This window comes from Brassica napus, chromosome C7 (genome assembly GCF_020379485.1).
Source record: "Brassica napus cultivar Da-Ae chromosome C7, Da-Ae, whole genome shotgun sequence".
NCBI classification, from domain to species: Eukaryota; Viridiplantae; Streptophyta; class Magnoliopsida; order Brassicales; family Brassicaceae; genus Brassica; species Brassica napus.
Window position 1 is genome coordinate 8,001,043 of NC_063450.1, and position 13,670 is coordinate 8,014,712.

At 44.1% G+C, this 13,670-nt stretch overlaps 3 protein-coding genes and 1 non-coding gene across 4 annotated transcripts; 2 read left to right on the plus strand and 2 right to left on the minus strand.

The window, feature by feature from the left end:
- The first annotated feature begins 4,867 nt into the window (after positions 1-4,867).
- On the plus strand, positions 4,868-4,974 carry LOC125590815. Its single transcript, XR_007326817.1, has one exon. It is a non-coding gene; the product is annotated as a small nucleolar RNA R71 (small nucleolar RNA).
- A 2,203-nt stretch (positions 4,975-7,177) lies between these two features.
- Positions 7,178-8,511, minus strand: LOC106363754. Its single transcript, XM_013803447.1, has 4 exons — positions 8,105-8,511; positions 7,927-8,011; positions 7,439-7,851; positions 7,178-7,379 (listed from the first exon to the last, which is right to left on the minus strand). Exons 1-4 carry the CDS (start codon positions 8,509-8,511, stop codon positions 7,178-7,180), a joined length of 1,107 nt encoding a protein of 368 aa, XP_013658901.1.
- Positions 8,512-9,858: 1,347 nt separating this feature from the next.
- Positions 9,859-10,824, minus strand: LOC106363755. Its single transcript, XM_013803449.1, has one exon. It carries the CDS (start codon positions 10,822-10,824, stop codon positions 9,859-9,861), a length of 966 nt encoding a protein of 321 aa, XP_013658903.1.
- Positions 10,825-11,818: 994 nt separating this feature from the next.
- Positions 11,819-13,670, plus strand: LOC106363756. Its single transcript, XM_013803450.1, has 3 exons — positions 11,819-12,710; positions 12,846-13,306; positions 13,422-13,670. Exons 1-3 carry the CDS (start codon positions 11,819-11,821, stop codon positions 13,668-13,670), a joined length of 1,602 nt encoding a protein of 533 aa, XP_013658904.1.

The window sequence follows — 13,670 nt, forward strand, 5'->3', positions numbered from 1 at the left end:
CCCATTGACTGTGAAGTCTCTTCCATCAGTACTCCACAAAACTATTGCTCCATATGGCCTAACCTCTTTGACTTTGAAAGGACCTGACCACCTTGACTTAAGCTTTCCTGGAAATAGCTTCAGCCTAGAGTTGTAGAGAAGAACTTGATCTCCTTCTTTAAACTCTCTCTTCAGGATATTCTTGTCATGGAAAGCTTTAGTCTTCTCCTTGTAGATCCTTGAGTTCTCAAAAGCATCCATTCTTATCTCATCAAGCTCATGTAGCTGAAAAATCCTTTTCTCCTTGGCACTCTTGATGTCAAAGTTCAGCAACTTTATTGCCCATAGTGCCTTGTACTCAAGCTCCACTGGCAGATGGCAAGCTTTCCCATACACTAGGTTGAAAGGTGTGGTGCCCAGTGGTGTCTTGTACGCTGTCCTATAAGCCCAAAGTGCATCATCGAGCTTATTGGACCAATCCTTCCTTGTGATCCCCACAATCTTCTCCAAGATAGACTTGATCTCCCTGTTAGAAATCTCAACTTGGCCACTTGTTTGGGGGTGATAAGGGGTTGCCACCTTGTGCTTCACACCATTCTTCTTGAGAAGTCCCTCAAGCAGTTTGTTAATGAAGTGGGAACCTCCGTCACTGATCACAACTCTTGGGACTCCAAACCTTGGAAAGATGTTGCTCTTGAACATCTTGGTTACAACTCTAGCATCATTGGTGGGGCTTGCAATAGCTTCCACCCATTTGGAGACATAATCGACAGCCACAAGGATGTATTTGTTTCCAAAAGATGATGGAAATGGTCCCATGAAGTCAATACCCCACACATCAAACACTTCAACTTCAAGGATTGGATTCTGAGGCATCTCATTCCTCTTTGTGATGTTTCCTCTTCTTTGGCAAGAATCACACTTTGAGACAAAGTCTTGTGTATCCTTGAACATATGTGGCCACCAGAATCCAGCTTGTAATACTTTCGCAACTGTCTTGAAGGTGGCAAAGTGGCCTCCATAAGATGATCCATGACACTGTGTAAGGATCCCATCAATCTCCTCATTTGCAACCACTCTTCTATAAAGCTGATCCTTGCAGAGAATGTAGAGATAGGGTTCATCCCAGTAGTATCTCTTCACATCCTTGTAGAACTTCTTCTTGGCATAGCCCACAAGATTCAAAGGTTCTCTTCCTGTGGCTAGGTAGTTCACCAAATCAGCATACCAAGGTTCCTTCTCTTCTGTTGCTTTGACTTCTTCCAGCTTCCTACCAGTCTCACAAACTGCTATCACTGCTTCAATAGCCATGATCTGCTCCTCAGGAAGTCCTTCGTCAATAGGAATACCAGACTCTACCCTCAACCTGGACAAATGATCAGCTACACCATTCTCAACTCCGGGCTTGTCTTTAATCTCCATATCAAACTCTTGAAGCAAAAGGATCCACCTCAAAAGCCTGGGTTTTGCATCCTTCTTGGCCAAAAGGTGTCTCAAGGCAGCATGATCTGTGTAGACAATGACTTTAGACCCAACCAAGTAGCTCCTGAACTTCTCAAAGGCAAAAACAATTGCCAGCATCTCCTTCTCTGTTGTGGCATACCGTATCTGAGCATCATTGAGGGTTTGGCTGGCATAGTAGATCACATGGGTTTTGCCATCTTTCTTCTGCCCCAAAACAGCTCCCACAGCATAGTCACTAGCGTCACACATGATCTCAAAAGGGAGATCCCAATCAGGTGGCTGGACAATTGGAGCACTAATGAGTTCACCTTTCAGCTTCTTGAAAGCTTGTAGACATTCCACATCAAAACTGAAGGTGGCTTCCTTGCACAGCAGCCTGGTCAAAGGTCTAGTGATCATGGAGAAGTCCTTGATGAACCTCCTGTAGAACCCAGCATGACCAAGAAAACTCCGGATGTCTTTCACTGTCTTTGGTGGGGGCAAACCAACCATAACATCGATCTTGGCTTTATCCACTTCAATCCCCTTCTCTGAAATCTTGTGTCCCAGCACAATCCCTTCCTTGACCATGAAGTGACACTTCTCCCAATTCAGCACAAGGTTGGTGTCTTCACATCTCTGTAGGACCCTGCACAAGTTTGACAAACAAGCAGAAAACGAAGATCCGTAGACAGAGAAATCATCCATAAATACCTCCACAACATCCTCAATCAGATCAGAGAAAATTGACATCATACACCTTTGAAAGGTGGCTGGAGCATTACATAGACCAAATGGCATCCTTCGATATGCAAAGGTACCATAGGGACATGTGAATGTCGTTTTCTCTTGATCATTGGGGTGTATGGGGATTTGGAAAAATCCTGAGTACCCATCAAGAAAGCAGTAGAATGGGTGATTTGCAAGTCTCTCAAGCATCTGATCAATAAATGGTAATGGGAAATGATCCTTTCTAGATGCGGAGTTTAGTTTTCGGTAATCAATGCACATTCTATGACCTGTGATGGTTCTTGTTGGTATCAATTCATCCTTGTCATTTTTAATCACAGTGATACCACCTTTCTTTGGTACAACATGCACAGGTGATACCCATTTAGAATCTGAGATAGGGTAAATAACACCAGCATCTAAGAGTTTAAGAATCTCTTTCTTTACAACATCCTTCAGGTTAGGGTTTAACCTTCTTTGATGCTCGATAGAAGTCATTGATTCATCCTCAAGATGTATCCTATGCATGCACAAAGAGGGTGATATTCCCTTGATGTCATCCAGTGAGTAACCTATTGCCTTTCTAAATCTTTTAAGCGTTTTCAAAAGTTCAGATAGCTCAGTTTCAGTAAGTTCACTACTCACAATGACAGGATAAGTTTCATTAGGACCAAGGAATGCATACCTTACACCATGGGGTAGAGGTTTAAGCTCCACTTTAGGTGCCTTAAGCTCACTCCAGTCATTCTGCTGGGTGTCATCTTGCTGAGTGGCTGAGACTTCTTGGTGAACCATCTGTGGAAGCTCCTCGTACTGATCCTTACTGACAAACCCCTGGTGTGAATCCAGCATCATCCCGTAGGCAGTACTCTCCAGGTTCTCAATCACCACAGCCTCTCTCTCTACAGTCAAAGCATGCTGTAGAGGGTCCTCTAGTGACAACTCTTCAAGGAGTTCATCAGCAAGGGCGTCCATCTCTTCAATGTAGAACACTTGCCCTTGAACTGTTGGCCTCCTCATTACCTCCTTGATGTCAAAATGGAGAATGTGCCCTTTACCCAGATGGAGATCAATCTTGCCTTCTTTCACATTAACAATAGCTCCTGCTGTTGCTAAGAAAGGCCTTCCAAGGATTAAAGGGTCTTGAGCTTCTTCACCCATTTCAAGCACCACAAAGTCTGTAGGGATCTCATAATTTCCAACCATCACTGGGAGGTCCTCTAAGATACCCACAGGGTACTTCACTGAACGATCAGCCAATACCAGAGAAAGTCTACACTTCTTGTACTGAGTGAAGCCGAGCTTCTTAGCAACAGATAGGGGCATCAAGCTGACACTAGCTCCTAAATCGCAGAGACATCTATCAAATACCATAGGTCCAAGAGCACAAGGTAATGTGAAGCATCCTGGATCTTCTAGCTTCTTTGGAATGACAAGCCTCTGAATGATAGCACTGCACTCATAAGTGAGAATCATCATGCCCTCCATCTCTTTCTTCTTTGCAGCTACAGCATCTTTCAGGAACTTGCTATATTGAGGAATCAGCATGAAAGCATCAATAATGGGCATTGTGATCTTCACTCATTTGCTTTTCAAATAGAGCTTGGTACTTCTCTAGCAGCTGCCTCTTGAATCGACCTGGTAATAGGAGCTTGGGCTCATAGGTAGGAGGAACAAAAGAACTTTCACTGGCAGGAGTGACAACTTCACCATCCTTAACTGTTTTCTTCTCTTCTCCAACCTTTCCTTTTCCTTTGGCTTCCACTATCTTCTCTAAGATCTCGTCATTGATCTTCTCATCAACAATCACCACTTCATCATCTATGTTGATGGCAACCCCCTCACTTTGTTTCACAGCATCCTTGGTGAGAGTTCTCTGAGGTAACTCCTTACCACTCTGAGAGTGATAGCTTTCATGGTTTCCTTTGGGTTTTGCTCAGATTTTCCAGGTAGAGAACCTTGTTGGCGATTTTGTTGAGTGTTCATGGCAGCAAACTGGTTCTCCAAAGCTCTGAACTTGTTGTTGAGCTCATTGTAGCTCCCATCAATCTTTGAGTGAAGGTTCTTCAACTCATAGCCAACATGCTTCTCACTTCTTGTTTGAGACTCCAGGATTTGTTTCAGTAGAGCTTCAGTGGTGTTGACCTGAGGAGTTGAGGTAGAGGGATTAGATTGCTGTTGGGAAGAATGGTTGCCCTTGTTGTTGAAACCAGGAGGAGGGTTTTGCTGAGGTTGATAGCTGCCTTGCTGATTATTCCGAGGCTGATAACCACTCTGTTGGTTGTTGGAATAGGATTTCTGTTGGTAGTTGTTGTACTGAAAGTTGGGCTCTTTCTTGTACCAGCTACCATTGTTGTTGATGAAACACAGCTCTTCCTGACCTTCCAAACCCTCAACTTCATGGACAACAACTGGTGTCTCTTGGCTTGGGTTGCCAACAAAGTGCAGCTGCTCTTGGGTAGCTTTGTCAGCAATGAGGATGTCTATCTTATCTTGTAGAGCCTTCAACTCCTTCCTCGTCTGCTTATCATCTGTTCTACTACCTCTGTCGTGGTCTCCACTGTAGACTGCATCACTTTTAACCATGTTGTCAACCAGCTCCTCTGCATCCTCCTCAGTTCTCCCCAAGAAGAACCCATTGCTAGCTGTATCCAGTCTGGCCCTGTACTTAGGAAGAGCACCACGGTAGAATGTGCTCAGCAAACTCTCCTTAGAGAAACCATGGTGTGGGCATTGAGCTTGGTAGCCCTTGAATCTCTCCCAGGCTTCACTGAATCCTTCCAAGCCCTTCTGTTGAAAGCTGGAAATCTCATTTCTCAGCTTAGCAGTTCTTGAAGTAGAGAAGAACTTCTCCAAGAATGCTCTCTTGCAATCATCCCAAGTGGTGATAGAGTCGCTGGGTAGAGACTTCTCCCACTGACGTGCCTTATCCCCCAAAGAGAAAGGGAATAGCTTGAGCTTTAAGGCATCTTCGGACACACCATTGGTTTTTGACAACCCACAGTAGCTGTCGAACCTGTCCAAGTGATCAAATGGATCCTCTAGAGCCAAGCCATGATACTTGTTGTTCTCGATCACGTTGAGGAGTCCTGATTTGATCTCAAAGTTGTTGGCTGCCACAGCGGGTGCTCGGATTCCCAATCTATGACCATGAATGTTGGGGCGATCGTAAGTGCCAATGGGTCGAGCTGCTCGCTGTTGGTTAGCTGGAGCATTGTTATTAGCGCCATTGACGCCTGCATCATGCTGATGAACGTCTCCCATATCAGTGTTCAGTCTTTGCAGTTGAGCCTGTTGCTCTTCTTCTCTTTTCTTTCTAGCACACTCTCTCTCTAAAGCTCTGATGTCTGCAGCTCGTGGAACTAGGTTTGATGGACCGTTGCTCCGCAAGTTCATACACCTGTAGAATAAGAGGAGGTGAAAAAGAGTCAGTAACAAAAGAAAATAAAAATGACTTAGTCTCAAGCAATTGACTAAATCTCAATGTTTAAATCTACTCAGAATTTGGCAACGGCGCCAATTTGATGTTAGGAGTTTTCAAGGCTCCTAAGACAAATGTTGTAGTATAAATGATTGTCGAACCAGTTCTGAGAGATATGAAAGCACCGAGAATGCAAGTAATCACTTAATCTAAGTGCAACCAATGGTTTTTAAAAGGTTTTTTTTAAACTATAACTAACTAAAAGGAATAACTAAATGATACTTTCTTAACTATGGGAAAAGAGAACTCATGGATATAGGGATTAGACCTCGGGTGATCAAGTTTCGAACTAAGGATGGCAAACGATCAATCAAACTATCAACCTTAAGCTTAGACACAATCCTAAACAAACTCTATGTCTAGATGAATGTTCATTTACTAACACAATCCAAGCATCAAATGTCTTTGGTTGAATAATATGAAAGTAATCATAACTAGCAAGTCCAATGGCTATCTTAGCACCTCTAACAACAAATGTCTTTGGCAAAGTATGCTAAAAGCTAGGAAGAGTTGTCTCGGGCATTTCCTCGAACACCTTTCGGGTGAGAAATGCCTAAGGATCAACAACTGAGTGGCCAACTCAGAAGATGCATTAGGTTCACTCTGCTAGCAAGGAAATATGAATGATCTACACTAAAACATCCTAGCTCTAACCTAATCACCCTTAATCTCCCTAACCCATGAATTCAAAGGGGGATTACTCACTAATCTCCATGATTCCTCTTAAACCCATGTTGGATTTCAGATTAATCATGTAGAGAAACACAAAAAAAATAGATATAAGAACACAGAATTTCAATAACAAAACTGATCAATTGATTCAAGAGATGACTTTCCAAAGGTTTTTGGTGGTTTTTCTTAAGAACAAAGATGATCTGCCTCCTGGTGGCTTACAGAGTATTAAAACATAGGTTTAGAAAATAAAAACGTGCATCATGAAATGACCAAAAGGCCCTTGAGAAATCATAAGTTCGAGCAGAAATAAGACGCGGAGCGACCTCCGCTCGTCGCTCCGAGTAGTCGCTCCATGCTTCGGGAGCGACCTCGCTGTGTCGCTGCGAGAGGTCGCTCCGGACTCGTTCTCGCGTTTCCGAGTGATGAAAACGCGAGCGACCTCCGCTCGTCGCTCCGAGTAGTCGCTCCATGCTTCGGGAGCGACCTCGTTGTGTCGCTGCGAGAGGTCGCTCCGGACTCGTTCTCGCATCTCCGGGTGATCAAAACGCGAGCGACTCTTTCCTGTCGCTCTGGTAAGGTCGCTCTGATAGGGAGATCAGAGCGACTTGATGGTGTCGCTCCGGACTGGTCGCTCCGGTAAGGTGCTCGCCCAATGATCACTTTAAACACTTCTTTTGGACTCCAATTGCACCCAAATGTCTCCAAGAACTCCATGTGGTACTCCAATACCTGATAAGGACTCATGTATGCAAAATGCAACCTAAATATGGCTAAATCCTAATCTATATGATCAAAATGCACATGGGTGAATGGATAAAACATTAGAAATATGCAAGATATCAAAAGTAGAAAGGTAGAATCAAGTTACTTCTACTTCATACTGGCCTCGTTTGCAACCCGATAATCGCCAATGAACTCCTCGTAGCAGTCCATTGCATACTGTTCACGAAATTTATCCACAATTTTGTCTATTATCCAACACATCTCTTCTTTCCCATCACCATTAGAATGCATCTCCATAAACTTAGCGGCGCAAGGCGCACAGTCACCACCCTTTTTTTGTGATAGATGCCTTCAACCCGATTCCACGAGTAAAATCGCACTCCTTTACTGATTTGGTACACTGTATACCTGACATATTGCTCAAGTATATATGGTAAGGACTTCATAATAGGAGTCATCTGCACATCAACATCTGCTTCAGTTGGATTCTCAGTGATGAACGAATCAAGGACGGTGACGTTAGAAGTCCGCAAGTTAATACAAAGACCAACCCAATGATTCCTCCCCCAATGCATTGGAGCGTACACCATGTCGACATCGCGACCAAGTTCCAACTTAAGGTTATTTCCCCTACACTTTCCTGTAATATGAGCTGCTATGTTTGTGCCCCAATCAAAATCCAATTTATCATCAGCTTCATTGAAAGCGGGCCAGTTCGAGGTAATGATCTTCATAAAGTACGGATCGAACATTACCATCCGGTCTTTCTGCAGAACACTCCCACGACGCCTCCACAACATTTGCATTATCAAATGCATGTGCTGTGTTACATTATTAGCAGCAAAAATCAATGAGACAAACTTATAACTGTGCAAGGTTGAAAAAAAAATTCGTACCTCGTCGGACAACCATTTCCCGGGTGTAGCTATGTCAAGGAAGAAAGAATTCGTGAGAATGCGAGAGGTCTTGATTTTGAACTGCCTGCAAATTAAAACAGCTTGAACGATATTTGGAATCAGCCAGAACAAGATGTCTATATGTTTCTAAAAGTAAATTACATCCCAAACTTACTACACGAGGTTTTCACTAAGAATATCCCTAAACTTCTTTAAAATAGCACGACTTGTCTTGGGTAGGGGCCTACACTCAGTCTTCTTCTCGCTCATGAACAACCCTTTCAACCTTGCATCAGGGGTGTACACTCCACGAATTTTCTGGGATTTTTTGTGCAGACGTTTACCACCACTCTCCACTGAATTGTCGTCCTCATCTGTGTCAGAACCAGGCAAGGTTTCTACAGCTCCAGGATGTTTCTCTTGCAACTGGGAATCAATGGAGATGTTTTCTTTGCAACTTTCATACTTCTCCTCCTCCTCAACCGGGGAGCTTTTATTTTGAACGGCCACCGAATCACGTGCAGCGCCCTCAATAACAGCTGACTGAGTTTTTGTAGCACTTAAGTCTCTGGAAAGAGGTTCCATGTCATCTGCAGCTGGGGTGGATGGTAAATTTTGGGACAGAGTCCGGATACGCAGCTGATGGTGGAGTCTCACTGGCAGGTACTATTTTCCCCGAGTTGTAGACATGAGGGTTTGATTTTTTCCACGTGACCGTCACAGGTTTTTTATCGTGGAAGCGCTTGGTTGGAGTCCAATCACTTATACAGGGGGGTTGGTCTATACCACTCTTCAAAAATTGTGAACATAAAAATTTTAAAACAAAATATTGAAACGCTGATATGCTACCAAAGTAGAAACTAACTATAAAGAGGTTGAGTCACCTTGGTTGGTGACACATAGGACCGTGGACGGACAAATATAAGAGGATTATAAACAGTGACCGTTGTGACGGAGTTTTCAGAATTCGATTCATCTGGTACAGCGTATGGTGTACGTGGTTCCTGTATGAAAACCGTACACCACCTTTCAGAAATGTACACTAAACATACAACAACATTTGGAGAAACCTAAACTCTCTCACTCAACATGATAGTTCACATGTTCATCGAATGGTGGAGTACGATCATGGGCACAGTCGTAATCGGCTCGAGTCTCCTAGTTAAAGCACGGTGGGGTGCGTCCTATATTTCCCTGAGATTTCTTTTGGGGTCAAAACACATAACAAATCAGAATACATTAATTTTTAGCCATGCTTAGTTGGATGAACCTGTAAGCCGTCTGCAGAGCGTAGTGGATAGGAATGTATTTTCGTTGCAGGCTTAGTAACAGTTGACTTTGTTCTTCTTGACTTGCGGGGTGGCCGCTGCTTTTGGATACCAACAGTTTTCGGAGAATCAGAGAGTCCATGATTATCATCAACCGCCTTCCTTTTCCGTGTGTGGTGGACGTTAGGTGGGGACACACCTAAGTGAGAGCATATATTTCTCTCCATTGTTTCCAAGCGCTCGTAGATCCCTCTGGCCATGTTTTGAAGCTGCTCTAAAATCCACAGTTTCAAATCTTTGTCTGGACAACTTCCTTATTGATGAGGGACCTCGGGTTCGTTATGTTCGGACGATGTTAGGTCTTTAACAACAACAGCCGCATGTTTACGCGGCCGTAAATTACGCTTGATGATGGGTACAACTTCAGGTTTGTTTTCCGGTGGAAGAAAGGCATTTTCGTGTTGTTTCCCTCGAATACGAAAAGACTTGTCTCCACCTCTGAAATCTTCAGTAGTAAATGTACGGCCAGAACTAAAGCGGTGGACAAAACGAGTTACTTGCAAGTCTTCGACCTCATCCAACCACAGGTGGCGCTCGGCTTCCGGAATGAGGCTGAAGTGTACGGTAACCTAGGAAGCGACAATGTCTTTGGTGGTGAGGATAACTACAGTGGTCGCACAAGCGGAAGGGTCTCCAAAAAAGTAGATGTGTTGCCTGCATCAGGAATTCTAGCCAAGAGCTGAGGCACGACTTCGAAAGCAAGCAACTGGAGAGCTAGGAGAAAGCCATAGCATGCGGTTGTCTGTTGAGATAACCGGATCCGCAGTTCTTGCAGCGGGTCAGGGATGTCTTTACTGACAGGGGGAGGCAAAAAACGAGATAAGGTGTGTAAAAACGAGAGTCTACCCCATGGATAGTTCAAGAAGGATGGTACGTCAATGAGCATTTCGACATACTTGGGGGTGAGCTTCAGGGTTTTGTTAGTACAACAAAGAACCCCGTCTACCAAAGCTATCAAAGCCAAACGAAGTCGTTTCCAACTGGCAAGAAATGGATTGCGTAGCATCTCAAGAACCTGAGCAACGCTTATATCACCCACCGTTGTATCAAAACGTTTTTGCCACATAATACTACCTGCAGTCGCCTTAGGGTCTGAATCTTCTATATCGAATGCGCCGCAGTTCAAGCCAGTTATCGAGTGAAATTCATCTAGGGAGAAACGAAGAGGATGAGTACTGAAGGTGTACCAAAGTTCGTATTTTCGTGTCGTAATAAGCTGACGGTAGAGGAGGCTTCCAATGAGCTTAGTTGAGTTGTGGCAACGAGCAGCAGGTAGGTGAAACAATCTGCCAAACTGAGAGCCGATTAAAACGTCAATGTCCGCCAAACCAGCTAGAACAGACGCAACAGCCCCGATGACGTTGGCCTTGGAGTATATGTTCAGCCGCAAACCAGTTGGGAAAAAGCCTGGACCAAACAGTCTTCTAGGCAATTGTGCAGATGAACCGTCATCTACGGCATCGACCGGTGGAGATGTCGGTGCCGTGGAATCCATGGAGGAGGCCGTTTTATCTTCGTCAGAGTCGGAAACTACAAAAGGAGATGATTGCTCATTTAAATATGGGAACATATTACGAAAGTTTGTTTACCTCGGATCTAAAACTAATGAGACCCACAAAAAGCAGCTACATTCCAGTGGTGACATGCAGAGTTTGAGGAGAGGACAGAGTCGAGTTCTGATAAGGAGAAATATTTAAAATCTTTCACAGTACCTGGGTATCGGTTGGTGGTCCGAGGTCGGGCCTGTTTGCGGGGTGTCGGTGTGGATCTTCGACGGTGACGACCGGAAGTTCTGGCGGCGTTCGTCTGGGAAACCATAGATATCTAAATTAAAGTCGATTTTGAACTGCTTTAGTGAATCAGAGCTCGAAGCTGCTAAACTAGTCACGAGAGCTCGGAAGGAGACAAGACTTTTTGACTTTTAGGTTTAGTAAAATAATTTGATGGAGAGAGAGAAAGAGAGAGGAGAAGAAAGCTGTTTAATTACCGCGGTGGTTTGCGGGTAAGAGGTTACTGGGCCGTCTGTCTTGGGAATCGTGATAGTCTCTCTCACGTGCGAAGGCTGAAGTGGCAAACTCGCAATTTCTCAGGAAGAGGAGGGTGCGATACGTCTTTGGTGGATGACTTGTATAGGGTCAAAAAGTGACGCGACCCAAACTGCAAATAAAAACTAAGTCGGAGCCAAAGCCCAAATTTAAAACTTACATGCGACCCACTTTGACAATATTTCCGCTGGACTGGAGAGAAGTTAAACCAACAAAGATGCAAGAGATGAGGCCAATCAGTTTATGCTCGGTGCCGTACAAAGTGATATCAAAAATCCTTTGTAATCGACTGAAGAGAGTTCTGCCACAGATCATCTCAGAGACTCAAGGGGCCTTTGTCTCAGAGAGATTAATCTCAGACAATATCTTAATCGCCCATGAGATGGTACATGGTCTGAAAACCAATATCAACGTCTCCAAAGAATGCATGGCTGTTAAAACTGATATGTCTAAGGCCTATGATCGAGTTGAGTGGAGCTTTCTTGAAGTGCTATTGGAAAAGATTGGCTTCGACAGAAGATGGGTTTGTTGGATCATGGCTTGTGTCTCTTCAGTCACCTTACGGTCTTACTAAACGGGAATTCTCATGGCTTCATCAAACCGGAACGGGGCATTCGTCAAGGGGATCCTCTCTCTCCGTTCTTGTTCATCCTCTGTGCAGAAGCTTTGGTAAATTCTCTAAACATTCCCGAAGCAACTGGACGCATTCAAGGAATCAAACTCTCACCGGCTTGTCCCTCAGTGCACCATTTACTGTTTGCGGATGATAGTTTGCTTATGTGCAAAGCAAACTCAATGGAAGCAACTGAGATCTTAGAATGTCTGAAAAATGATGGAGAAGCTTCTGGCCAGGTAATTAATCTCCAGAAGTCATCTATAATATTTGGAGCAAAGGTACCAGACAATATCAAAGAGGAAGTCAAGAACGTCTTAGGCATTGTGCAAGAAGGTGGAGAAGGTTCTTATCTAGGACTTCCGGAATGCTTTAGTGGTTCGAAAAGGAAACTCCTTAGCTTCATCAGAGAGATACTACAAGGGAGGTTAAAGGGCTGGTTCTCCAAATCACTCTCCCAAGGAGGTAAAGAAATACTTCTGAAATCAGTAGCTCTCGCTCTTCCCGTGTTTGCAATGTCTTGTTTCAAATTGCCAAAAGATCTTTGTGCTAAGCTGACAAGTGCAATGATTGAGTTCTGGTGGAGCAATGGTACCAACAAGAAGAAGATATCATGGATTGCTTGGCAGAAGTTATGTAAAGACAAGGAGTTGGGAGGACTGGGGTTTAAAGACATTGAGAAGTTCAATCAAGTGTTACTTGCGAAACAAGCTTGGAGAGTATGGAAACATCATGATTCCCTTTTGGCCCGAATATTACAGCATAGGTATTTCCCTCGGTCATTATTCTTGGAATGTGGTATTGGGACGAGGCCTTCATACGCTTGGTGAAGCATTCAACATGGACGGGAGCTTCTCAAGAAGGGGTTGCTTCATAAGCTTGGTAATGGGGCAAACACAAAAGTATAGACTGATTGTTGGATTATTGATAAAGTTCCTAGAGCCCCGAGATATAGACAAGACGCCATTGTGGATCTGACCTTAACTGTGGATCATCTGATCAACCCTGCGTCAAAAAGGTGGAATGAGACTCGAGTGAGACAGCTCTTTGAAGAAGAAGATGTAAGCATCGTCCTTAATACTCGTTTCAATCTACGGTCTGGTGATTCTTTGGTCTGGGGTTTCTCAAGAAGTGGTTTCTATGACTCCAAGAGTGGATATAAACTCCTTGAATCCATACAAGAGTTGCAATCTCCTACACCGCAGCCCCTTCCTCCTCTAGAGAAAAAGCTATGGAGTGACCTCTGGAAAACAAAAACATCTCCAAAACTCAGACACTTTCTGTGGCGAGCTCTCTCTGGTGCACTCGCAGTCAAAGAAAGGTTGAGATCAAGGGGTATCAACTTGGATACAACATGCCCTCTGTGTGGACTTCATCAGGAGACCATATGTCATGTTCTATTTACCTGCGATGTGGCTAAGGAAACATGGGATCGCGCTCAGATTCCACTCCCATCTGCAGGTTTCTCCCACCACTTGGTTCTTTTGAACTTGTACCATGTGCTCTCAGTTAGTAAAAATCAAAGAATTAGACAATCTGAGAGGCTACGTTTCCCTTGGATACTCTCGCACCTATGGAAAGCAAGGAATAGCTTCTGTTTTGAACAGAGAAGATTCTCGGCAGCTACCATCTACTCCAAAGCAGCTGAGGAATCTTCCATTTGGTTTAAGCTCATTCAGAAAGATCAGGAAGAATAAAGTGCAACCAGAGTATTGGATAATGAGCGGGCTTGGCAAAAACCTCCCATGGGGTTCGTAA